We start from the raw sequence: 27,085 nt of genomic DNA on the forward strand, positions 1-27,085 counted from the left end.
GTTTGCACAGTCACAGTAACATAGTCACTTTAAGATGCTTTCTTGTTCGTGTTTTTGTTTGTTGTGGTTACACCCGATTCAAGAGCCGAATGGCTCACAGGGCTATACCAAATAAATAAATAATATAAATAAATAATCCATCGGTGCGGGGTCGGACAAAATGAGAGGCGGCGGCGGGGGTTGGAGCACACGTGTGGTGAGGGTCAGGGGGGGGGGCACACGTGTGGTGGGGGTTAGGGGGGCACACGTGTGGTGGGGGTCAGGGGGGGAGGGCACACGTGTGGTGGGGGTCAGGGGGGCACACGTGTGGTGGGGGTCAGGGGGGGCATACGTGCGGTGGGGGTCAGGGGGGGCACACGTGTGGTGGGGGTCAGGGGGGGCACACGTGTGGTGGGGGTCAGGGGGGGCACACGTGTGGTGGGGGTCAGGGGGGGGCACACGTGTGGTGCGGGTCAGCGGAGTTTAAACTCCGCCGCTCTGCTGTCACGAAGGTTTTGAGTACGCACGTGTGTATGTTGAACTTCTTTCGCACCGTACGTGGCCAACCGTGCGAAGTGGAGGTGCGGGGGAAGGACAACAAACTTAACACAAAAATAAATTAGTTTTCAATCTCAATCTAGGTTTCACAGTGCATATCTACGGTGGCTTACTAATAATAACATGTGTGTGTGGCCGTATCAGTCACTCCAGCTGCACATTGCGGTTTAACCCGTATAATCTATTCTGCTATTCAGGCATGTCGGCTATATTTAAACATTCTTAAGGCGCTATTTAAATTCACAATGCTTCTAATGCCGCCAGACTAATGCGATGGGTGGAATGTTATCAAGACGTGCAATTATTTTTTTTAAATTGGATATTAAAACTCCTCTGACATCCCTTGCCAGATCAGCCCATCGCATGTTAATGTCGTGGCCTCCATATGTCACGTTTGACCCACAATGATCCAATTGCAGCAACTATGCGTTACCTCTGAGATGCGATCGCTCGCGCACACAACGCCTTTGAAAGGCGCCGGACTTTGAGAAATCAACGAACTCGCGTTGTTTATTCGTGTGCAAGTGTGTTGTCCTTCCCCAGCACCTCCGATGAGCACGGCTGGCTACGTACGGTGCGAAACAGAAGTTCAACATGCAGTACCATGCATGACATGCAAGCATCCACGCATCCTACAAGAAGCGTTCTCTTGAAGCCTTTGAGTTGAAGAAGCCACGGTGAGCGGTGAGTGCCTTCTGTCTGCGTTCAACAACCACCACCATCACCACTAAAGCCGAGCACTTCCACTTCATTAGACCAAGCCCCCTTTGAGGGGCCCTGCGAGGTATCGACACAGTGTGCCCCCTTACACGAACACACGCGTCTGGTGCAACATCCATGTTGTGTGCAACAGCCTACGAGATGTATGCATTATATATTGTAAACATTGTTTTAAAAGATGAATGTTGTAGTTTCTCAGATCTTACTTTTGAAACTCCGTGGAATTATGGACATTTTATTGCAGAATCCGATTGGAGTAGAATGACGAATCTATTAAGTATGCTACTTAAGCTCAAGGTACTTGCATCAAATTGTGTGTGAATAGTTTTGGCTGTTTTTCTATTACTATATACAGTATTGTAATGTACCTATACTGTTGAAGCCACCAGTGGCTGCTGCGTTCTTCGACATTTCAACAAAGATAGAATTGTGAATCGATTCGTGAACCCGAATCATGACAACCCATCAAATCACTGGGAATTTAATAATTACAGGTGCTAGACACCGGTGCTACAATCTTAAAAGTGTCCCCCAACCGGGACAGCGAGACCTTGGCCAAGCCAAAGATGCAGAGCTCGCATTAATAACACGGTTGCTTGGGACAGGCCTCAGTGTGGGACAACTCACAAGGACTGCCAAAGCCCTCTGGCGCAGGATGTGTGGATGCGTGTGTGTGTGTCTCATTGCTGGCCTTAAAGTGCATATAGCTTGGCACAAGCGCCGTGGTGACGTCTATTCGATTCTATTTAGAATTTATAAAATCGCCCTTTGAAAGGCGATTTACAACGCTGACCGACGGTGGTACACAAGGAGGCAAAAGGGGAGCAACGGGTGGGGTGCAGCGGCTGTCAGTGAGGGAGGTGACGGAAGGGATGGAGGGACAGGGGCTGGGAATGAAGCTGCTGATGTTGCAGGGGTAGGCACGGAGGAATAAGGTGGAGTGTGACGGTGAATGAGGATGACAGATGGGTACAACGTGGACGAGAGGCAGTGGGGTATGGGGCACACGCGTGAAGTGATAAGATGAAGATAGCTGCTGTGGCTGGGCATGCATGAGTTTAGGTGAAGGGTGGTAGGGGCAGTGGTCTGGTGGCCGGATATTTGGGCTGATTGAGGAGCACAGCGGAGGGCTGGGGGAGAGACGTGGATAGGTGCACGGAGAGAAAGCGAGACGTGGGAGCCGGGTCGGTAATTAATTATCGACGTTGGAGGAAGAGGACCGAGGGACTGGGAGTGGATTAGAGGCGGGGGAAGGAACCGGTAGGGGTGGAGGCAGTGGAAGAGAGAAAGCAAAAGAGACGAGAAAGGAGCTGAGGGCAGAGCGAAATGAGGAAAGCGAGGGGGAGAGTCTAATGTGGAGAGGGAGTTTTGTTCCAGTTCAAATCATGAAAGCGAGACTGGTTGCAAGGAGGTGGAGGGACAGTGAGAAGAATGGATAATTTAGATCGGAGGGCGCGTGAAGGGACCTATAAACACATGATAGAAAAGAGGTAGGGTGAAGAATTTACAGAGACAGCGGTGATAAACAAGCCAGCGAATGGGGTTTGTGGTTGGCATTGTTGTACCCCCACCCCCCCGTACCTCCGATTAGCACGGTTGGCTACGTACGTTGCGAAAGAAGTTCAACATACAGCATACATACATAGGATAAGTCGATCTTGCAGCCAACATTGGGATCGAGGGAGGCTATATTCAGGGTCGTCTCCTCGCGTGCTGCTCACGCACACTCTGTGTCGTCGTGATGCTGAAGCTGAGTCGACATCCAAATGGGTGGGAGTCAATGTGTAGGCTTTCACGGCCAATCGTCGGATTTAAAATTTGTTTATTTTGGGTTAGATCCTGCAGGTACAATGTCAACGCTTAACTATAACCCTCCACCAGCCGAGAGAGCCAATCAAATCAAGTTGTCTCGTGGGCAAACATCTAGTTTTTCAGTAAACCGGGAGTGTTGAAAAGGCAAGCAACACGTTAAAAATGTTGTATAAAATTGTCAGAATTATGATGTTGACTTCGCGAGAAGCGGTGGTCATCATCATTGTATAAACCATGTAGAGATTAAGGGCCGAGTCAATCACCGCCTGGGATGTTAACTCGTGGCCTTCTGATGTTGAGTCGAGCGCCCTGCCGTCAGCATCATCACCGCTACGCCGCTTGTCTCCACTCTCACGCTAGGGCGAACATTCCATAGCTGAACTCCATGATAACTCATAACGGGAAAGCTGCCTACACCTGGGTTCTTATTTTATAGGAAACAAAAATGAATGTGCGCATATAGCCCCCAGAGCTGCCTGCAAATTGAATATGTGCATCTCACTGTCCTCGATCAAATGCAAAAAAAAATGTGCACGTAAGTAGATGAGGACGCCGGCCGGACATGCAATGTCCTTCTTCCCCCGCTACGATCGTACACCCTTGTAGAGCAGGGGTCCCCAACCCCCGGGCCGTGGACCGGTCCTGGTCCGTGGCCTGTTAGGAACCGGGCGCACAGCAGCAGGAGGAGGTGAGAGTGGTGAGTCCGCGCGTGGCCCGCCCCCATTATTTTATTATTTACCACTTCCGTCCGCGCCTCTTTCCCGCACTGCGCACTTGTCTCGGTCACAGTGTTGGTAAGCCCACAAGCTCTAACCCCTAGTAGCCACAATGAGTAAGCCCACAAGCTGACCCCTAGTAGCCACAATGAGTAAAAAAAACAAACGTCGCTGGAGAGCTTCTTTGAAAAGGGGGAAAGACCCAATGATGACCCCCCCCCCAGTCCGTAAAAAAATGGTCTTCCACGAAACCGGTCCCTGGTGCGAAAAAGGTTGGGGACCGCTGCTGTAGAGGACCGTCCTGCAACCACATCCCATCGTTGCTATTGACCCATTTAACCAGCCTTTAAAGCGTCTTGTGGCGTGATTACTGAATGTTCCTTCCCCTGCTCTGACACAAAACATCTCCCTGGGAGGCAGAGCGCTGCATAGCGCTCTCGGATCCCGCTCCCCACATGGTATAGCGATTATTCTCTCCCGGCATGAAGTATTCACTTTACGTGTGATTTCATTTTTAGCAAACGACCTCCGTCTCAGCTGACGGCCGTCGTGAACCGGCCTGCCCTTCTACAGCCACAGTTCTCCAGGATTATGGAATATTTATCACACCACCTCCTCTTAGGGGGTCCCTATTTTTTCACACCTTGTTGCTAGTCGGGAATTTAAGGTCAGCAGTAACAGTCGCAGCCGGGTGGCTCAGAGGTCAGAGCGCTGAACTTGCACCGCTGAGGTCCTGGGCTCTCGTGGTAGTGGAGTTGATGATGTCAGTTCGTCTACAAATGACTGCTTAAACACACGAACAACAAAAAACCCCATCACATTAAATTTGATTCGGCACTAAATTCCAACTCTTAGAATTCGAAATACACCGGGTTGAATGTTATGCGACTAATCTCACTAATATGCAGAGCGAGCGGGAAGTTGGCGGCCTTTAATGAGTGTGGACCAGATGTCACTTGAATGAACCTTAGCGGTAGTTCTCTGGTATCTGCTTCCGTGAGCCGGTCTGCAACACGACCGGCTGGACTGCTCTGCGAGAGTTTCCGAAAGAATGCTGCGTCTCGTGACGTGACGCCGATAGCACAATCAGGATCAAATTAGGGGAGGATAAAAACAAACACCCAATATAAATAAATTAATAATGGCCGTCACAGTTTCCGCATTTTCTGGTCCATACATTCGCCTTTGGACGATGATTTGGACGCTGTAAAGTACTGCTCTGCTTTCGTCCTTTCAGCCTCTCGCCAAGAGAATAAAGCGGCAGACGCTGCACCTGCCCGATGTGAACCAAGAGGCAAACACCACTAAGCAGGCGGGCGCGAGGCCGCCCTGCAGGGAGAGACGCAGGTAACGGACAGGGCGCCTAAGGCCAAATTCTTGGTTCTTTCGGTAAAGTCACGTCGATAGAAAATAAAAACATTTTGAAAAAACCCACGACATTTCGATCGCAACGCAAGCGGTCTTCATTATTCTTCTTTTCTATCTACGTGACTTTACCGAAAGAACCAAGAATATGAATTCCTGCAGTCACGAAAGTTTTAAGTCACGCCTAAGACCAGTTCGCCATCTCAGTTCGACATCTGTTCATAAGCCCTGCTGCCAATTGCTATTACTGTACATAAAGGTACAGAACACAATATTTTTCAGTGTTTACTTTTTTGAGTCCACATTTAATATGGACAGAAATATATAATTTGTGCGTTGAGAAAAAAATAATGTCCTTACGAAGTTTCAAGATGATCAGCCAAAGATGTGGCTTTCTTGCGATGTTTGGTCACGTGGTTCAGATGCTGTTCACGTGCGAGAGGAACTCCTGAAGGGTGAAATGCCACACGCGTGCAGTTCAGCCAACCTATTTGATGCGCTGCCCCCTAATGGCTCCTGGCGTACACCTCCATGCGTCTACTGTGCACGATGCTTCTATCCCGTCGATAATCCAGCAATTCCTCCCTCGCCTCGAGCTCACTGAATTTGCGTGTTTGTGGCAACACGGCTTTGGCAAACGTTACTGTCGAGGCTGCGTCCAGTGTGAACGGCACACAAGAATAGGGCCAATGTGTGTCTGAGGCGTTCGTCAAACATTCACGTTGACGACGTTTTGAAGGTAACGAGCACGTGGCAATTGCTCGCGTGTGCGTGCACAAGCGTGGGTGCACGAGTGCCTTTAGGGTTAACTCCCCCTTTCCCCCTGTTGATTTAACCTTGCTGCTCTGATAAAAAATTAATCGTAAAGCCTGCAAAGCCAGATGGATTTCACCCCCCCCCCCCACCCACCCCGACCCCTCATTTCATCCTGCGTTCAATATTCCGTCTCGCACAAGCGGACAGTCCGGCACGATGCACCGCCACCTCGGGCTGCATTCATCCGCGCACGCGACGCGAACATACAAAGTCACGTGGCTGTTTTCTTGTTTTAGGCGTTCTCACGCACGCCCGTGGGTAGCAATGACAGCCAACAGCGGGTATCGAATACGTTTGGGCACAGCACACACGGGGTATATGGCCAACACTGTTGGCTACGTACGGTGCGTAAAATGTTCAACATACATACAACACCACCTGGCCACCTTTGTCTCCCCGGAGCAGATGTTCCAGCACCATCAGCAGTGCCTGCGAGCCAATGCAAATGCCGTTCCTCAATATGATTTTTTTTATTTTGCAGCAGATAGGACAGGCAACGCTGCGCTGAACACCATTCTCTACTACCAGATGACAGGCTCTCTGTATTAAGGACACTGATTTCAGCCTATTGAGCATTTCATGAACCATCTCTATCGTACAATCTTGATAGTGACCGAGTATTTAATGTAGAAACATTAAGTAAATTGCGAAGATTGGTCAATGTAACTTCAGGGGGCACTTTGGAGTGATAAAGGTTAATGTGGGGGAATCGATGATGTCACTTCTTGGGCGGCTTAAATCTGCACTTTTCTCCGGATGGTACAACTAGTCCTGAATCATTACATTCACTGGTTCTGGCTGTACTTATCATAGAATTCACTGTTGGATGCCAGGCCGAAAAATGTACTTCAATAACCGCACATCCAAAGCATTATATTTCAAACATTTACAATTTTCCTTTCTCTCTCGAGTGTCCCGTGTGGCTTCCACCATTTGCATGCCAACGCTCATCAGCTCACCGCCAACCATATTATCTTAGGAGGTAACAAAGTGCGCATTATTATTATTAGGTACACTTCAAAAACAAACGAATGCAGCAGTTGCTCATCTAATAACGACAACCACAGCAAACGGAGGTAGAGTTTTTGAGTCACATTTTAAAAACATTTTTAATATAAAAGTGCTTTCCTGTAAAATCGTTGCATTGAAATCTACTTGCGAAACGGTCAGTGACAGACACCGTTAACCTTCCCATTCACTGACCTCGCTCCGAAGGATTTTCTTGCGATTGTATAAACGGCCCCGTCAATCCCAGCGAAGGGTTTCAAATGCACATTATCGTGATGAAAACGACGTGGAGAGGACAGCGGGGATCCACCTCTCGACGCGTGACTCTTGCTCGCTCCCATGCCTCCCCCCGTGTCTATTCTCTTCCTCCCGCACCTCTCTGCGAAGTCGACCACCGTGGCTTCCTCGTCACCCGACTCTCCGACTACACCGCGGGGAGTGACGCTCTTCTGGCTCCTCTGACGCTGCTGCTCCTGGTGTGACGTAACAACCCCTTGGCTGTCAACCCACTGCTAGATGCGGCCCTCTGTACACCGTGCGGGTCATTGGGACCGGGGGTGGGAAGGGGGGGGTAATTTGACCATATTTCACCAAACCAGTCAGTGGGGGTTGGTGATAGTGGGGGGAGCCCTGTAGGTTCTTGTAAACATTCCACTCAAAATATGCAGTATGAGGGCACATAGCCTTTTGTGTCAACACCTGCTCACGTGAGCAGGCTTTGAGGTGGTGGTGGAAATTCCACATTTCAATGGAAGGGGGAAATTAAGTACAGGAAATGGTTGAAACGTATCAAGGAAGGCTGCGAAGATGGGCTCAAAATATGAGCAAAACAAAAGTGATCAATTAAAGGTTTCCAGAACAATTGAAACAGTTGAAGGACTGAAATATAACAAAGGAAAATGGCGTAATGTATATATGAGGCGAGTAAGATGCAGTTGCAATGCTTTTCGAAAAGAGAATTGCATGTGAAAAGTAGCATTCCAGCGTGGCCAAAGTGGTCATCGTTGACCGGCGTGTATCGCCCACGATGCCATGTGCGTCGTCAAAATGTAGAAATGAAATGAAACAGAAATTTGACGGCTCACACAGAAGTTGGCTTGCTGGGAATTACACTGAGAGACAGGGAGAGGCGCACACGGAGCAGAGAACACAAATTAGACACGGCATAGTGGCCGTTAAGGAGAGGATAGGGAATTGGCTGATGGATGCGAAATGTGACAGAATGTCAGCGAGAAGGAGGCCACATTGCCCAAGGGGACGACCACCGCGGAGATGGAGCGATGGGATCCGCGCAGGTGGAGGAGTCGGGAGGATTGTGGCATTGCAGGGCCGTGAGAGACGCTGTCGGTGGAGACCTTCATCCAGCAGTGACGATTACGACCCTCAACGACTGGAGAGTGTCACAATGCGCTGCTGTCATCTGACAGTGTTGGACGCGCGTCACGAGGTTGCCCAGGGGAGATCGGCTCTGCGGTTGCGCTCCATGGCAGAGCTTGGCATCTCGCGAACGCCCGGTGGTCCTTGGGGTCGATTGCCGACCACACACACACTGCCTCGAAAATAAATCATCTCAATACAAAGTCACCGAAACGAGACATTTTACAAGCTGTAAGTGGCACGCGAAAGACAAGACAAAGATCCCCCGCGTAGCCTGTAACAGACTGTTGGGGCAAGTGCTGTTAGCGAGCACCTATGAAGGCCGACGCGTCACGCGAGGGGGTGGGTGGCCAACACCACGCCCGGCCGCCTTTGTCTCCCCCAGTGGTGATGTTTACTACACACCGCACCAGGTACTCATTTGAGGCTGAGTCGACCTAGGGAAGGCCCAGGACCGGAAATTGACATCACACGCACGTACAAAACACAACCCACATTGCCAAATAATTTGCATTCATTACGTAATGAATGTCATCCTCCATTTAGGGGAAATGCTTTTGGGTGTTATTTTGTGTTCATCGTGTTTGAAAGCACACCGAGGTTTGGACGCTTTGAGTCCGCCCGGAGGGAACTTTCCACGGCGTTCGGGAGCTGTCGCACGAAATGTGCCCCAGTCTTCTTGATGCCGAGTGGCCGTGTGGGAGCCCGCGTGAAAATGTAATTCAATAACAACCCCAACCCCTCCTCCTCCTCACTGGAATTAACTTTGGAAGTGCAGGTGGGGGAGAGAGAATCGCCCACTCTGCGTACGGCACTACACTATTCATACTGCAATGTCAATTGCAATACGAAGAGCGAATGGTGCCACGCGAGGCGTGTATGCATTGCAGGTACGCTCGGTGACCTTTATCATTCGTTGCAGGCTCTGATCTCCTTGCGGTCCAAAGAGTTAGCCGAGTCCCGCGAGCAACATATCAAACTCGCTGTACCCGGCGTAACATACGCTGGTATAGCAGATCTTAAATACAGATTCACGCAATATTTTTCGACTCATATTTTATATAAGTAGAAGATATATAGAGAGCAGATAGATTAAAAATAATAATGAATATAGAAAATAAGAATATAGATATAAAAAATGATAATACACAATGTCACTTAAATAAATACATCATGGACATTTCCTCCATCCACAGTCTCTCGTCTTCTGAGCTGAAAACACCGTCCCGGAGTCGGAGCAGACGATCCGGGAACCGCAAGGCAGCCGGCTCATTGGCAGACACCCTCAGCCTTTCACACAGCGAGCACAGCTGTGGACAGATTGATCGGGCATGGCGAGCAGGTCGCCTTCGCGTCGATACGCGGGCGCCTTCGCACGCAACGGCCGCTTCGCGGGAATGGAGTTCAAATGCCGCGCCACCTCCAACGCCTACCTCCCTCCCTCCCCTCCCTCCCTCCCTGCCTCCCCTCCCTCCCTGCCTCCCTCCCTGCCTCCCTCCCTCCCTGCCTCCCTCCCTCCCTCCCTGCACAGGTGGTGCTGTGGTTTTTTTAATCCTTTAAATCGATTCCTTCCTAAGCAAAATAATATCTTAAAGTTTTTTTTTTCAGAGAGGGGGAAGGATGTGGGATGGAGACAATATCCGTTTGATCAGAAACATTTTCCCATTTCAAATGAATGGCATGTTTTTTTTTTAGTGGGTTTCGAGATGGTATCATGTGCCAAATGTCCATACATCGTTGCATCAAGCTGTGTGCGTACTTGCTTGTCTGGTGTAAAAATTGGAATTGGCAGGCAGATGGGTGGTTTGGTGATAAGTCCCTCTTATCAGAGAGCCTGCACCGCCAACATCTGTGTGGCCCTGACTTTCATGCTGGCCCATACAGCGACAAGGGCTACGAAATTGCAATTCCAATGCACTATCCCATGGACAAATTCAACGTTCAACGGGCTTTAAGATGATATGTCATACGCGGATATAATTATCCAGCAAAATAAACTTGCACACATCTGATCCAGTATGTGTATTGTCACCATAATCATGACATTCTGCCCTCTCTTTCAACCTCTTCTGCACCTACTATCTTGAATAACTTTTTCACGAGCATCTGTGCATGACTATACCTCACCCTCATTCTCTATTGCAAATGAGACGTATAGAGTATCAACGTGTTTTAAATCATTACCTACAATATCTTGGTTTCCATCACCATTAACATCGTTTGAATATTGTATATACATCTCCTTGCTTCTTAGCAGCCGAATAGTTGTCACACTCCACCACCAAGAGGGAACTGTACTTTTGCATGATGGCACCGTGCACGATTTAAATAATCTGTTCGTCCCGCAAATCTTCACGATCTTGCGACAAACATTGTCTATGAAGGCGAACGTCACGGCGGCAGCTTATCGTCGTACCCGTGCGGCCACCCTAATCGCCTGTGTGTTGTATAAAACAAGAAGCCACACGAAGATAAACGTGCCCGCATGGAGCGCCACACACTGCACAAATGGAGCCCATCGCTGGCACTCCATTCGCATCGACCGCAAGCAAGATCACCGCCACAGTGTTAGTGGTGGTAACATCGGCGGCTTTGTGCTGCCGGGGCAAGGAAACACATTTCACGGTGGTGCAGAGTGCAATGCCGGTATTTTGAAGGCAGGGTTGGTGGATCATGCAGATTTTTACATAAATACAACGTGCAGACCAGTAAATGGCATTTTCGTCAAATTGGCTGATGCCCTATCTGTAATATTTTTAGTTTTTTTTTTTTCACATGGGTAATCAATCTCCAGGTACTCCAATGGCTTCTCACGTAACATAGTCGGGGAGGAATTATTAAAAAAAATCCCTAATGTAAACCCTCTTAAAAAAGAGCTCGTGGCTTTCCTGGATTAAAAAAAAATCATTAATTTTGATTTGAACATTGGCTAAAGATAAATGGCAGCCAGTACTCAGCCAGACTGTAGCGGGTTAAAGGAACCATCAGTGACGCTGCAAGACAAAAACAAATGCCCTTTTGATGCTGCAATGGCACGGCTTTAAATTATTCGTACGCCAGCGACAGAGCGGGTAACCGTGTTCCGTCCAATGGCAGGAATTCAGTGCACCGTGCAGCAGCGTCTGGCTCATTACTCTTCCATTGTGTGTGAACTCACCTGCCCACGGTGCTGTACATACACAGCAATGAACCACTCGCACACACCACCTAAGAGACATGCAATTAATAATCACACTGATTTTCACAGTTTTCCTTTTAAAGTCACAATGTATTTCAAAGACGGTCACTGCATCGCACGCGCTGTCAGATGCCTTTCTGCGGCCGTCTGGAACGCTCTTCCGTCCGATATGAGGAAGCCACTGGAGCTATGCACTTTTCAATCTAGATTGCAAATTCATGTCTTTAAAACTGATTTTTTTGTGTTTAGTTTGTCTTTCCCCGGCACCTCCGATTAGCACGGTTGGCTACGTACGGTGCGAAAGAAGTTCAGCAAATGCACATGCAAAAGCGACGTGTGTATTGTGTCATTTTAAAGCCACGGGCGAACGGGTTAACTGCTCATCAACGTCATTATCGTCGCCGCTGCAAGAGCCCCCGAGTCAGGGATCAGGCCAGGCTCCGGCAAAGGCACACCACCCATTGCCGTGGAGAGAGGCACGCCGGGACAATGTGCCGTCACTGCCGTCGAGATGCGAGGCCGTGTCCGCTCAAACGTTACACGCGGGGGTTTAAAGCACACACACACACACGTACACACACACACGTACACACACACGTACACACACACGTACACACACACACGTACACACACACGTATCCGGGCATGCGATGATGAGTCGGGAGAATTAAAAGCCACGGGTGTGGTTGCCTCTATCTGGTTCCGATTGCCGTGTTGATGATTTGTGGCGGTGCCGCCAGAGCCGTGTGTGTGTGTGCGTCTTCTATTTGCCATCGCGCTTGAGCGCAACCCACCACCCTCCTCCTGCCCCCCTTGCAGGGCCACCGTTTTCACTGTCGCCAATTGAATACCTGTGAGGACAAGTGCATGCTGCTGGAAGGTGGTCGGGTATGCATGCGTGTGTATTAATTCATTGTTCTGCCTCGTTTTATATATGTATTAAAAAAATATATGAGCAATGCTTCGGTGTGATAAATATTAACATGGTGATATATTGCATTGCAACCCTTTCTCAGTTTGTGGCCAGTAAGAATTAGACTAATACTACTTACATTTTTGTTTACATTCGTCAACGGAATGTGTGTACATTTCCTTCACATTCACTGGAATGCAGTGTGACTATAGATTCCCAGGATTAAAAATGTTCAAAATAAATGTAAATGTGGAAATAACCACATGAACGGTATACTGTACTAAAGGTTACACAGAGTATACAAAGAGTCAACTTGTCAGCAAACCTCATCAAATAGCGTTTTTGACGCCAGAGACATTGCCACTACATTTTTTAAGTTTCCGTGAGGACACGGATTCCACGTGCTCTTTGTGTGTAAAATAATGCAGAGTTGTCTGCAAGAACACCATTTAGTGACATTACAGATGAATAAAAGCAGGCACAAAAATAGTGAAGGTTAGCCTGCCGCTTTATTTTATTTGGCTCTGTCATTTGTCCCGTCCTGCATTGCGATAATATTGGGGTGAGCACACACATCCACATAAATTACCTGCATAAACATACGTTTATTCATCCGTGAACTTGGAAAATAATACCATTAGTTTTGAGGAAGACTCAGTTAATTATTATCGCTTGCATTTTTAAATTCATGGCAAAATGATTTATGAAGAGGGGCCATAAACATAATTATAAACTGTAGAAACAATGCCTTATTTATCATGCGTTGGCCTCATCTAATAAACACACACAACAAAGCTTCAAATCAAGATTTAACACACACCCCTGTTAGATGCTAATGTAACACGGTGATTCTGCGCACTTTTAATACTTATTTTTAACAAGGAATATTAACCACCCTTATAAATATGCATGATTATTACAACTCCTAAACTTCTAAAGCTCTCAGCGCAAAAAAAGGTCACAGAACGCCACTTGCCAAGTACCTAAGCTTCAGGGCCTGTCCCAGGAGCGCCGAACTGGAACAGCACTTGGCAAAAGAAAAACAATGTTATAACGTGCACGTGTTTGATGTTCATGTTCTTGGTGTTCGGCTCTCCGTAAAAAAAAAAACTAATTATAATATGTAATAATACATGTAAATACAATCATGTTTAACACAAATCTGGCTGTCGCCTGATGAAGCTGGTTGTAATTACTGGCGAAACGTCGTACTCAGATTGTAAATGTTCTGGCTTGGCTCTCCAACACACCGGTGTGCTGTACTAGTGACGAATTGGCCACGTTCTGTTTACGTGACAACCCTTACTAGTTGGCTGTGTTGGGTGGTGGCGGGTTTAATGACACATTTATATATGCCATCTAACCCAAAAAACCCAGTATTATTGAAAATATAAGAATATATAAATATATTTAATACATAAAATGTATATAACGTAATTCATGCTAATAGAATCCCATAACGCTATACATTAATGATATATAAGAACAAAATTCCATATACAGCCACTGCCAAGCAAATTAAAACCATACTTCTACAAAAAATAATAAACAAATTTAGAAATAGCACCAAAGCAAGAAACCACAAACTACAATCCATATGCATCCATGTGTGTTATCTCAGAGCGACCGCGTGCACAGTTCACATTGACAATGCCAGTGTCTGTGGTGGAGGGGGAGCGGTAGTGTAGCGGTTAGCGCGCTGCGCTACGAACTTGGCCACCCGAGTTAGATTCCCACTATCGGCCAACACCAGTGACGATTATCTGAACCGGTCCTGGGCCTCCCCTAGGTCGTGTCAGCCTCAAATGAGTACCCAGGGTGCGGTGTGTAAACATCGCCACTGGGGAGAGAAAGGCGGTCGGGCGTGGTGTTGGCCACCCACCCGCTCGTGTTTCGTGCCGGCCTTCATAGGTACTCGCTAACAGCACTTGCCCCAACAGGATGTTAACGCTACACGGGGCATCTTTGTCTTTGATGTTGGATTTGAAACCGATGCTCTGAGGATACCAAGGACTGCATGTGCAGCAGGGCGTTGTCGTGCACCACGTGTCTGTCGATATGCCACACTTCCCACGAGAACGCTCACATTGAAAACAACGCAAAGTGCTTTCACAGTGGACCGAGCCCTATTTTATTTCAAACACAAATAACAATTTGAAAAGAAAACTATGCTAAAACGTAAGTCACCTTATGAAATAATAATAACGAACTAATTAAAAAAAGGTTCAATCAACAGCCACAAGGGCATGCCGCTCAGAGTCACCGTTTAATAAACTACAGACGGCCGTTTCTCAAACATAATGTGCACACACATTGAACACGACAACAATGTGGAGTTCCTGGCATTTTACAGGCTGTGCAGTCTAACATGCATTACAATTACTTCGCACTACTGCGTAGGCTGCAGCAGCAGCAGCAGCAAAGGCAGTTGTCACAACCTGGACATGCATCAGCAGCCTGCTCGCACGAAGTTATCCTCGCAGTGTTGCGATTCACTTGTTCCTAAGCTGGGAACTTTCCCGAACTATAACACCGCCGAGCACGCTGGGTTAACGTCTATGTTCTGGCCGACTTGACACGCGGCGAGTCCTCACCAGGCAGCGGCTGGATGTGAACCTGGGTCAATGGAATCGGAGTGCAGTCACTGTAAGCAAAAGACGAAAGATTCCCCCGAATAGCCTCAACAAACTGTTGGGGCAAGTGCTGTTAGCGAGCACCTATGAAGACCGGAACGGTACGCATGGGGGCGGGTGGCCAGCACCACACCCGACCGCCTTTGTCTCCCCAGTGGCGATGTTACACACCGGCACCAGGTACTCATTTGAGGCCGAGTCGACCTAGGGGAGGCCCAAGACCGGTTAAGATAATCGTCACTGACGTTGGCCGTGAGCGAGAATCGAACTCGGGTCACCGGGTTGTTCGCGCAGGGCGATGACCACAACACGACCGCTCCTCACACTCCTCGCACAGCATACGAGACCCTACCACGTCAACCAGACAAATCACACGACTCATTCACGGACCGCATCTATCTTGTGGTTCTTTTTTACCTTTAAGTTTATCACAGCTGTTTTCTCATTACCCCATTATCCCATGAACCGGACGAGTGAAGGGTTGGATTGTTAATCGTTCCACTCTGTTTCTGGTGTCCTCTTGCTGGCTTCCCCCACATACATTGAATGCAGCACACCAAGAACTGTAGTAGCGACACCGCACGAGGCCATTACTCTTGAGGCATGTCTTTGTTGTGCATTGGCTGGGAATCAAACCAAAGCAGATCAGGATAAAAGTCTCGCGAATGGCCTACAAAATTGAAACACTGATCACCACGTAAGAATGTTTTTTTTGCCTCATGCCACAAGGGGCTTTCCGAAGCATTCTACTGAATTTTAATCCAAGGCAGTGGCAGAATACGTCCCTATCTTCGCCGATTTATGAGGATTATTTGCTCCTCACAAAGTGGTAACGGCCTGACGTTGCTTTGCATGCGATAAATGGGTATCTGCATCATTACAGATACCTATGCATGCCGCACATGAAAGAACGGACTACGTCTACATTCGTTTAAGGAAAAACACTTTTTACACCAGATAAGGATGAAAGTGATTCTGTTCACATCATATAAACACACAGGACTTTGTAAAATAAATGCATTCGCTGAACGTAAAATATATTTCGTTGCACTGTAGCTATGGTTGCAAAAGTTTGCAGGGCGGTTGTATTTGCAACCATAAATTGTTTTTAATGACAACCCTTGCAGATATCTAATCGTTGGAACTGCGCAGCAGCAATGAGATGGAAGTTGAGCTTATCGAATCCTGTGAAGCCACAAGGAATACGTGCTGCAGGCAGCCCCTGCTGGTGCATGTCAACAACGAACAAAGACTCTCGTTTTGACATCATTTGGGCCAAGCGGTCATTTTCATTCAGGGGTCACAAACGCGGACCGCTAGGTGCTGTGGAATCATTTGGACTGAAACTGGGGCTGGTGACAACATCTGGATTACAACAGCACCGCTCCGAACAGCGCGAACGCAAAAGCGTTCCATTAACGCACGCCTTGCACGTGCACCAATTGACCATTGGTGCACGTGCTGCTGCATTTACAACGCTCTCCCGGCACTCGGTAACATGGAATTGAGCCACATTGTGAATATAAGTGCACGTGCGCACATCCAATTGATTGAATGTACACACATGTAACTTTTCAAACTCTCGTGAATTGTGCATTAATTACGTTGTTTAAGCTAATATTTGTATTCGTCTAGCACACAGAGCGAAACGCAGTTCATTCATTCGATTGGACCTTTAATTATTTTGTTGTACAATACGCTCTCTCTATAAACTGCAACGTTTCGTTGCTTGGTTCGGCAAGGTGTAGACCATGGAAAGTATCGAGGATAGCAGCCACCGATGTGGTCATAGTCTGCGGATACAAGAATCACCCAAGTTAAACTAAGAGAGCCACTTGCCTGACTGCGTTACACCACCGTCTCGACTCGGGCTGCGTCGGGGCGCACCATTGCTCATGCGGCTGGCCTGCGACCAATCACAAGCACAGATCTAATCGCGTTTTCACAAGGAGCCAATCAATAAGTGATTGCACTGCTTGCACGACGTTTGCCACAGAGTGGATCTGTCCAAACCCTGTTAATAAAATCATCCAGACAGCAATATCTGCAAAATTAAACTACTGGTAGGCGCCCATAAGAATGGTAGAGGTCAAGTAGACGTGACCTAAATAATCAATTTTCTATCATGGCCATCGACTCCGAAGAACCCAATAATAGACTTTAATCATTGTAAATAATCATCTATTCATTTGGAGAAGTGCCATACTGAAATATCCTTCAAGAAAAGTGGATTAACATTGGCAGCCTACTCGGACTCAAACTCAAGTCTGCAGAAGATCCATCTGTAAAGTTACCGTTGGATCGTTGTGACACTGTCGGTATAACCAAAAGCAGCCCTGCATTATGCAGTGTTCATATAGCCAAAGCAACAGATATGAACTCAACACATTTTCCAGCTACAGCTTTGTTCATGCCACCGTGTATAAAGACATCTAAAATTAGTACTATTGTATGCATTCCCATGGCTCTAGAGAGCTACTACCAGCGTCAAAATGGGACCTTTTTGCCAGTATCAAAGTACGAAAAAATAAGAATAGGTTGCCAGAAATGGTAAAACTTAATCTTATTTTTTTAAACTCCCAGCTGTTATCCATCCCACGTTTAACCAGTCATATTGCACCGTACAGTATCTGCAAGACCGCACGATTTGCGAAACCATTACGGACTAGCACACACGGCGTGTATGTGCTAATTCATTGTAGACCTGTAATCAGGGGATGCATGTGAGAATTCATGGGTGTGGCAAATAGCACAAGCTGCACATCAGAGTTAAAAAAAATCAACATCGCACCACTGCACAACAATTCGTAAAAAAAAAATGTTCACTTGTGAATGACCAAAGAAATGTCAATGGTGCAACCCTTGTCAATAAAAAAACGGAATAAGAGGGGGAAGTGCTCACAGTGTGCCTCCACACCCTTGAATACACAAATGAAAATCCACGTGAATAACTGGACACCTATAAACAATGTATTTCACCAGCAAAGGCCCACTGAGCTATATAATTATTTTTCAGAAGCGACCTGGCTACAAATGGCAGCTCAACGAAGTGGCTTTACATGCGGACACATTTATATAGCAGCAGCCAAATACTCTCAACGCGTGTTATATACGACAGGCGTCAGGATCGGAATCGAACCCACTACCTTCTGTATACCAGGCGAGGTAGTTAACATCTCGCCACCGTGGTGACACTACACTGCACCCTCAGCCCACGATTAACGACGTGGGCAAGTCTGGGATGCTTAACGTTAATCGTTCCACTTGCAGCAATACTTAATAAGGGGTCAGACAAAGAGAAGCGACGACGTAAAGGGCAATGCACCAGCAGTGCCAGAATAGACTGCAGCACTTGCTCGCTCTGTCCGTTGACTCCGATGGTACGAGCGACTGTTAATGAAGCTCGGTTGGGTAAGCACACCGCAACACACCAGGGATCCTCTACATTTACAGGGGTCCCCAACCCCTGGGCCGTGGACCGATACCGGTCCGTGGCCTGTTAGGAACCGGGCCGCACAGCAGGAGGAGGTGAGAGTGGTGAGTCCGCGCGTGGCCAGCCCCCATTATTTTATTATTTACCACTTCCGTCTGCGCCTCTTTCCCGCACTGCGCACTTGTCTCAGTCACAGTGTTGGTAAGCCCACAAGCTGACCCCTAGTAGCCACAATGAGTAAGCCCACAAGCTAACCCCTAGTAGCCACAATGAGTAAGCCCACAAGCTAACCCCTAGTAGCCACAATGAGTAAAAAAACAAACGTCGCTGGAGAGCTTCTTTGATAAGGGGGAAAGACCCAATGATGACCCCCCCCCCCCGGTCCGTGAAAAAAATTGTCTTCCACGAAACCGGTCCCTGGTGCCAAAAAGGTTGGCGACCGCTGCTCTACAAGGACCTCATTTATCCACTTTCTAATGCAAAATAAAAGTCTCCATTTAGCAAAAAAATCTACCAAAGAGATTATGAATAATTTAAATCTTGTCAAAGGGAGTTTCTGCCTATTTTTTATGCAAACGGGTCACCCTTCGAGGGTGTCTTGTTAACTACACTCTAAATGGCCTCTCCGCCAATATAGAAATAAAGGTCACCACGTTATCAGATTTAAATAAGACTAACGTTTTTACTCTCTGCGGTGACAGAGTGATGCAATCAGGTGATGTCAGGAGCTGGATAGGTTGTTGCATCTCGACACAAGTGATGGATGATGACTTGGGGAAGCATTCATCCAGCAGTGGACAGATCATGGCTGACGATTATTTCAATTTTTTGACTTCTACATAACCACTCAATATGATTGGTTCTCGCTTTTAAGGTGGCAGTTATAGGAATCGTACACATTAATGCCAACTGTTTTCAGCACACTACGTGGAGGTATGTGAGGACATACTGAAACATTGAAAGGTTGGGAGTTGAGAGACATCAAACATCATCTATTGTCCTTTGAGCTGGAGTGCATTGAGTTGTGATGTCAGCGTCTAGAGTATTCAGGAAGTGGGAATGCAAAAACACTGGCTCTCATACTTTTTGGGGTTTTTTTTCGGTAAAGTCACGTAGGTAAAAAATAAATAAAATAAATGAAAACGACTAAATTAAATCACGACGTTTCGGGCGCAACACAAGCGTCCTTCTTCAGGTGGGGACAACGTAGCGAAAGCACAAACGCTTAATAAGTGTGTCTCAGAGATGGCTGTGATGAGGGATTATATAGTCGCGGGGCATGGAGAGAGGGGAGGGGGTCACGGTGAGTGTGGGGGGCGGGGTGTGGGCTGGGAGGTAAAGTTGAGAAGCCGAGGGTGCGCTGGGAGGCAAGCCCAACTTTACCTCCCAGCCCACACCCCGCCACCACACTCACCGTGACCCCCCCCCATCTCCATGCCCCGCGACTATATCATCCCTCGTAACAGCCATCTCTGAGACGCACTTAAGCGTTTGTGCTTTCACTACGTCGTCCCCACCTGAAGGACGCTTGTGTTGCGTCCGAAACGTCGTGATTCAATTTAGTTGTTTGTACTTATTTTATTTATTTTTTACCTACGTGACTTTAACGAAAAAAACAAAAAGTATGAATCCTTGTTGCAGTCACGAAAGCTTCAAATCTACTGGCTCTCATCACTGAATAGCACAAAAAAAATACTATATAGGGCTTGAGTGGCGTTCATTATTGTCTTAATTGTAGGGGTGTGAAGTCGCATAAATTAATGTATTCATCTTTTTATTACGTCTCAATGAAAGCATTGCATCGTGCGTGCAAACATATAACAATTTTTCATTGTATATAGTTTACATAATGTCTGGTAAACCCTGCAGTGACAGGAGGCGCTGGCTTTCACCGCAATTGTGCGTGAAAAAAAATAGCGACTCGAATTTGCAAGGATTGTGAATTAAATACCGGGAAAACGAAATTTCAGCTACTTACAAAAACGGTGATTGCATGATTGTGAAAAGCCATAAATATTACAAAAAAATTAGGACACTTCAGAAATGCACAAACAATGAAGAGGTAACTGATTTTTTTTCATGCTGACAACAAATTCCAATATACATGGCTAACCTCACATTTTGTTCTCCCCGTCTTGCACTAGATGACATTCTCACATAAATCATAGAAACTCATTGGAGGGGAGGAGAATGCGGTGATGTGAGCAGACGGAGCACACAAGGACCCCAAAGCAAACATTCCAAAACAGGAAAATGATGGCAGCTGTTCGTCACTGCAGCTGTCTGCAAAATCCGGAACAAAAATGATTGGTACGTGCCGTAAAAGGAGTACCAACTCCTCGAAGTGAAAACGCGAGTTGGGGAGACAGACGTGAGAGGGAAGCGTCCGATAGGTTTGCTGATACAAGCAGCAGGCAGAACGGACAACGGGGTCACAGCATTACCGAGACTGTGGATCGGCAGGCAAGGTGACGGTGACATATCAGCCAATATCATCCAGTAAACAATCAAGCATAGTGCTCAGACAGTATTGTGCTGAGTGGCCCATAACGTAGCAGGCATGCCGGTTTATTCGTAAATTGTGGAAAAATGGTTCATCGGTAAAGATTACACAGAAATGCAAACGTAGACGTCGTGCTGTCATCTTCATCATCAGCCAAGGTCTCTCCACTGTTGGATGAAGGCATTGTTGGAGAAAGATGATGGCCAATAGACGTGATTGCTTATTTATTCGGAGGCAAAGGCAAACACCTGAAGGGACATCCATTGCAAAAATGGAGCGATGCAATCAGCTCTTGTTCAGGAGCTTGATGAATTGTTGCATCGCAAGACCACGAGAGATGATGGTGTTGGGATGGCCTTGATCCAGCAGTAGAGAGATAACAGCTGACAATGATTACAGATTAAACATATATACAGATCCGCCAAAACCTTAAAATAAGTTGTGTCCACAATGTGAAAGTCACATATAGACTAAATTATATAAAGAACAAACAATGGAGTCGTATCTTCAAACCAGGTTGAATCAGGGTGCATGTGGCATGTCACCTACCCTCAACAATGAACCCGTTGGTGTAAATGTATCAAGAAGTCCCTTTTCATTCAGAGAAAATACAATGTTTGAAGAAACATCAACATAAAACCAAATTGCCAATACTATTCTAGCACAGACTTCTACAAATCATTTTAACACCCCTATTTCTACAAGAGTCTGAAAAAGCGCACACATATACATTTGTACAACTTAATCATAGGAGGAAACAATAAACTCAAATGTATATTCTATATATTTGTCAGCTTATTTCAATGCTAGGTATTGCTTTACAGAGATGTGCAGGCCTTGTAATTACATTTGAACACTCAAACAATGCCTTGAATCAAAAGGCCACAAAATAAACGTGACAGTAATGAAATCTGTAAATAACGAGAAAACCCATCATAACCGATTGTGGGCACCCCACATATATGGTTCCCAGAGGCAGACTTTGCAGCAGTGAACATTGGTGGCTATACGGTAGTGCTGATGACTTCTAACAATGATGATCCCGGTCTAAAGACGTATATCACTGCTGCTGCTGTCAGTTGGTCATATTTGCTCACGTTTTTTTCGTGCTCGAAGACAGACAAGAGAACCACAATGCATTTCTACAGGAAACGCTGATGTGATTTTTGCATATGCACAAACGGCTGTGTACTTCTTACGTATTTTAGTTTAAGTCAAAGTGAGCCCACTGCGCTATTTGGTTCATAGCTTAGTGTCAGAATTGCAAGAGCTTGATCATGTATATCCTCTACGTGCACAATGCTATACTGAGGATCATTATCTTGGCTTTTAACCCTTTCAGAAGACTGTGGGTAATACACTACAGTGAGGAAAAAAAGTATTTGATCCCCTGCTGATTTTGTACGTTTGCCCATTGACAAAAAAATTAGCAGTCTATAATTTTAATGGTAGGTTTATTTGAACAGTGAGAGACAGAATAACAACAAAGAAAAACGCATGTCAAAAATGTTATAAATTGATTTGCATTTTAATGAGGGAAATAAGTATTTGACCCCCTCTCAATCAGAAAGATTTCTGGCTCCCAGGTGTCTTTTATACAGGTAACGAGCTGAGATTAGGAGCACACTCTTAACGAGCTGAGATTAGGAGCACACTCTTAAAAAGAGTGTGCTCCTAATCTCTGCTTGTTACCTGTATAAAAGACACCTGTCCACAGAAGCACTCAATCAGATTCCAAACTCTCCACCATGGCCAAGACCAAAGAGCTCTCCAAGGATGTCAGGGAGAAGATTGTAGACCTATAAAAGGCTGGAATGGGCTACAAGACCATTGCCAAGCAGCTTGGTGAGAAGGTGACAACAGTTGGTGCGATTATTCGCAAATGGAAGAAACACGAAAGAACTGTCAATCTCCCTGGGCCTGGGGCTCCATGCAAGATCTCACCTCGTGGAGTTGTAATGATCATGAGAACGGTGAGGAATCAGCCCAGAACTACACGGGAGGATCTTGTCAATTATCTAAAGGCAGCTGGGATCATAACCACCAAGAAAACAATTGGTAACACACTACGACGTGAAGGACTGAAATCCTGCAGCGCCCGCAAGGTCCCCCTGCTCAAGAAAGCACATATACATGCCCGTCTGAAGTTTGCCAATGAACATCTGAATGATTCAGAGGACAACTGGGTGAAAGTGTTGTGGTCAGATGAGACCAAAATGGAGCTCAACTCGCCGTGTTTGGAGGAGGAGGAATGCTGCCTATGACCCCAAGAACACCATCCCCACCGTCAAACATGGAGGTGGAAACATTATGCTTTGGAGGTGTTTTTCTGCTAAGGGGACAGGACAACTTCACCGTATCAAAGGGACGATGGACGGGGCCATGTACCGTCAAATCTTGGGTGAGAACCTCCTTCCCTCTGCCGGGGCATTGAAAATGGGTCGTGGATGGGTATTACAACATGACAATGACCCAAAACATACGGCCAAGGCAACAAAGGAGTGGCTCAAGAAGAAGCACATTAAGGTTCTGGAGTGGCCTAGCCAGTCTCCAGACCATAATCCCATACAAAATCTGTGGAGGGAGCTGAAGGTTGGAGTCGCCAAACGTCAGCCTCGAAACCTTAACGACTTGGAGAAGATCTGCAAAGAGGAGTGGGACAAAATCCCTCCTGAGATGTGTGCAAACCTGGTGGCCAACTACAAGAAACGTCTGACCTCTGTGATTGCCAACAAGGGTTTTACCACCAAGTACTAAGTCATGTTTTGCAGAGGGGTCAAATACTTATTTCCCTCATTAAAATGCAAATCAATTTATGACATTTTTGACATGCGTTTTTCTGGATTTTTTTGTTATTCTGTCTCTCACTGTTCAAATAAACCTACCATTAAAATTATAGACTGATCATTTATTTGTCAGTGGGCAAACGTACAAAATCAGCAGGGGATCAAATACTTTTTTCCCTCACTGTATGTGTACCAGATCCTCTTAAATTGTATAGACAAAGGAATTCTTCCCCAAGCTGGTGGGCAGCCTTTAATTATGATTCCAGAATAATGCAAATACATCAATACGACAAAGCAAAATGTTGCCGATCATACAGAATCCTGTTCATATGGTGATGTGCGACCTTTTGAACACACACTTAATTTTGCAAGAACATGGACCTCCGTCTCTTGGTCATGACGTTGCCCCCTCTCCAACTTGAACGATGCAAAGGGCTTTTATGGCTTGGGTCAAAAAGATCTCCGTGTATTTATATGGCTCACATGATTGTGGCCATAAAAAATGCAGTTATGCCTCAATGACAGCCTCGTCACTTCCTTTCCACCCGGTCATCGAGAACGTAAACTACACAACAAAGAGTGGCGGTGTGCTGCACTTCGCCATTAAAATAAGTCATCATTTACAGGAGGAACAAGATCTATTTGGAATTGAAAACGTCAGCATGTTCGATTTATCTACCAAATAGCAATCTTTGTTACACATAGCTGACAATGTTGATGATAAAGGGAATGGATTCGCTTTTTTCCCATTATGAAGGGCTACCGTCAGTTACACTGGTGTCAGTGCAGCGCATTAGCTGTAAGCCTCCCTCCACTGCACTACAGCCATGTGAGGTGCTGCAGGGTCTGTAATGCTGCTACGCAGGAGGCACAGGGATTAGAGGCTGGCGGAGAGGTTGTTGGTTTAAACCAACGACGCATATTCGTGGCGAATGCTTCGCGGATAATTCCTGTCACTTTGAAAGTTCATGTTGCTGGACGTGACAGTGTCGGACACACACGTTCAATGTTGAAACTTGGACATTTTTTGCGCGAATTTAATTGTTTCGCAGCACGTTGGTATAACACATTCTCTCATGCATGCAGGTCGAGACATCGTGTGGGCAGTTTCACCCCCCATCATAGTTCATATTGCCTCTTGGGAGGGATTTCGTTGATAAGGAGGGTAACGTCAGTGTATCGGTGCTGACATTGTTAACCAACGCATTAATTTGGTTAATGGAACGACATTCACATTGCACACCATTACACGTGATAGCGGTGAAACTTTAAGCCATTTTCCCTAAACCATCACCATTACTTTGTATTTCGCATATTCCAAACACTGGAAAAAGCTGTCAACTTCCATGAATGTTATGCTGTTCAGTAGGGAAGCATATTTTTTAGAGGATGTTAAATGTCTGAAAAAAATCGGGGGAGTGGGAAGGAAGAGAGAAATGTCCATTAAGTATTAATGCTACACAAAGCTTCGTTGTGCAAAGACATTTTGATATTGCGGCTGTCCTAAAAAAAAGGTGTACCCGGCATTGTATTGAATCACGTGAGGAGGCGGCGGGGGAGGCTCAGGAAATGGTTGCAAACTCCTTGAGGAGAATCTCTTGGCTGAGGGTGTAGAGGGACAGGTTCTTGCGCACGTCGGTGCTGATGGATCGCACCTGGGGCAACACGCACGCACGCGCACGGGTGAGAATTTCACGTTGGGTGCACACAGATGAACACAGATCCCCGTATAACCTCACAGACTGTCGCGGCAACCGCTTTTAGCGATAGCCGATGAAGTTACGAAGTGCACGAGAGCGAGGCGTGGCCAACACTTCGCCTTTGCCTTCTCGAGTGCTGATATTTATATACGCTCTAGCAGGGTACTCATTTAGGGCCTCGGAGAGGTTGTTGCATCGCTTGATACTTTTGTTATCTGCAGCTGTGACTCTAAATACTGGTCACTGGATTCAAAGAGCAGTGCACCAGCCACTGCTTTCCACACACAGGCTCATGCATGCTTATACAAAATATAAGTGCTCTTTATTAAGTCTTTATAGGGAGCTGGACTGTCAGCTATAATCAATAATAAACTGGTACGGTACTACACCTTCAGGTGACGATAGAGCCAACATCACACACTCTGGACTACATTTGTCTTCCCTGTGAGGATGCTGACACATTTCACCCAGTAGTCATTTGAATCTAGGCCAACCTGAAGGACCAAGGCATGACCATGTACCAATTGTGTATCATGGCCAGGATGCAAGATCATATTGCAGTGCAATAGCAATTATGCTCTGCTCTGCCTTATACAATTGAAAGACTAATTTCTAAAATTTAGTTTTCAAATAATGTAAAACAACTGAAATCTCACCAGTGAAATATAAAACATTTGAGATTTTCACATTTATGTTAATGAAGTCGATATTTTAAGAATTCTAATTGAGTTTTTCACGTCCTTTTTTGAAGTCCACAAATATTTCATAATTCTTTGAATGAGTAATGTGGGTAATGATCGAATTAAGGGCATTGATTTGTATTTTACAATATATTTCTGAGTAATTTTCAAATTTTATTGCCAATGGGCTGTACATTATTTTATTTACGTATTATGAATTTACAAATGTGAGATTTGGGCCACAATACCGATGGGATATAAAAGGGTGTCCACTGCCATAAATGGCGTCCCAGGGTGCCGTTTACTCTCCGCTTCGTAGCACGGAGCTTGCGCCGCGCTATGGAGCGACCGCAGGAATTAAATCACACCGTCAACTCGATAGCAAAGAGACAGGGTGGTGATAACTCGTGCTAACCGAGGTGCTACCCAGCTGCCTTAAGACCCCTGGCAATCACCAACACACAAAAGAGCGACTGCATAATAATAGGGGTTTTCCCCTTTTTTCTGGCAACAAAACTGAAACCTTTTTACAAGGATTCATGTCTGCATTAACCACAATACCTGGAGTCAAAATACAGGTATTGTGGTTAATGCAGACATGAATCCTCGTAAAAAGGTTTCAGTTTTGTTGCCAGAAAAAAGGGGAAAACCCTATTATTATATTTTGGTACTGGGCAAAGGAGGTCTAATGATGTAGGGTCACTATGATTGTGATAGGGTATATGATCACACAAGCTACCCCCTTCCCCCCCCCCCCCAGACACAGCAAGCACTGAGGCAGATCGTTAAAAAAAAGATATCGATGTAAAATCCAGCAAGGAAGTGATATCTGAGTATACGGAGCCAATAGAAAAATAGTTACAAGCGCTCGCTGCACTCTCAACAATGCACGCTGGAAGATTACAAAA

The 27,085-nt window shown here is 46.3% G+C and overlaps 1 protein-coding gene and 1 long non-coding RNA gene across 3 annotated transcripts in view; one reads left to right on the forward strand and one right to left on the reverse strand.

Annotated features, from left to right (window-relative positions):
- The first annotated feature begins 456 nt into the window (after nt 1-456).
- On the forward strand, nt 457-12,228 carry LOC142924169 (uncharacterized). The gene is made up of 4 exons (XR_012941350.1): nt 457-1,221; nt 5,023-5,132; nt 7,362-7,452; nt 9,548-12,228. It is a non-coding gene; the product is annotated as an uncharacterized LOC142924169 (long non-coding RNA).
- A 2,318-nt stretch (nt 12,229-14,546) lies between these two features.
- The window catches only part of ARMH3 (armadillo like helical domain containing 3), a 110,781-nt gene continuing 98,242 nt past the window's right edge, over nt 14,547-27,085 (reverse strand). Inside the window, exons 26-27 of one of the 2 annotated variants that reach the window (XM_032950348.2) lie at nt 25,318-25,452; nt 14,547-25,197 (exon numbers count right to left, since the gene is read on the reverse strand). In XM_032950348.2, coding sequence (XP_032806239.1) covers nt 25,360-25,452 — 93 coding nt within the window. In that variant the 3' untranslated portion in view covers nt 14,547-25,197; nt 25,318-25,359. Of the gene's footprint in view, nt 25,453-27,085 lie in introns of both variants that reach the window. The other variant, XM_032950346.2, reaches the window with a different exon arrangement.

This window comes from Petromyzon marinus, chromosome 9, assembly GCF_048934315.1.
Source record: "Petromyzon marinus isolate PM22_M1 ecotype Great Lakes invasive population chromosome 9, UKy_Petmar_22M1.pri1.0, whole genome shotgun sequence".
In the NCBI taxonomy this organism is placed as follows: Eukaryota; Metazoa; Chordata; class Hyperoartia; order Petromyzontiformes; family Petromyzontidae; genus Petromyzon; species Petromyzon marinus.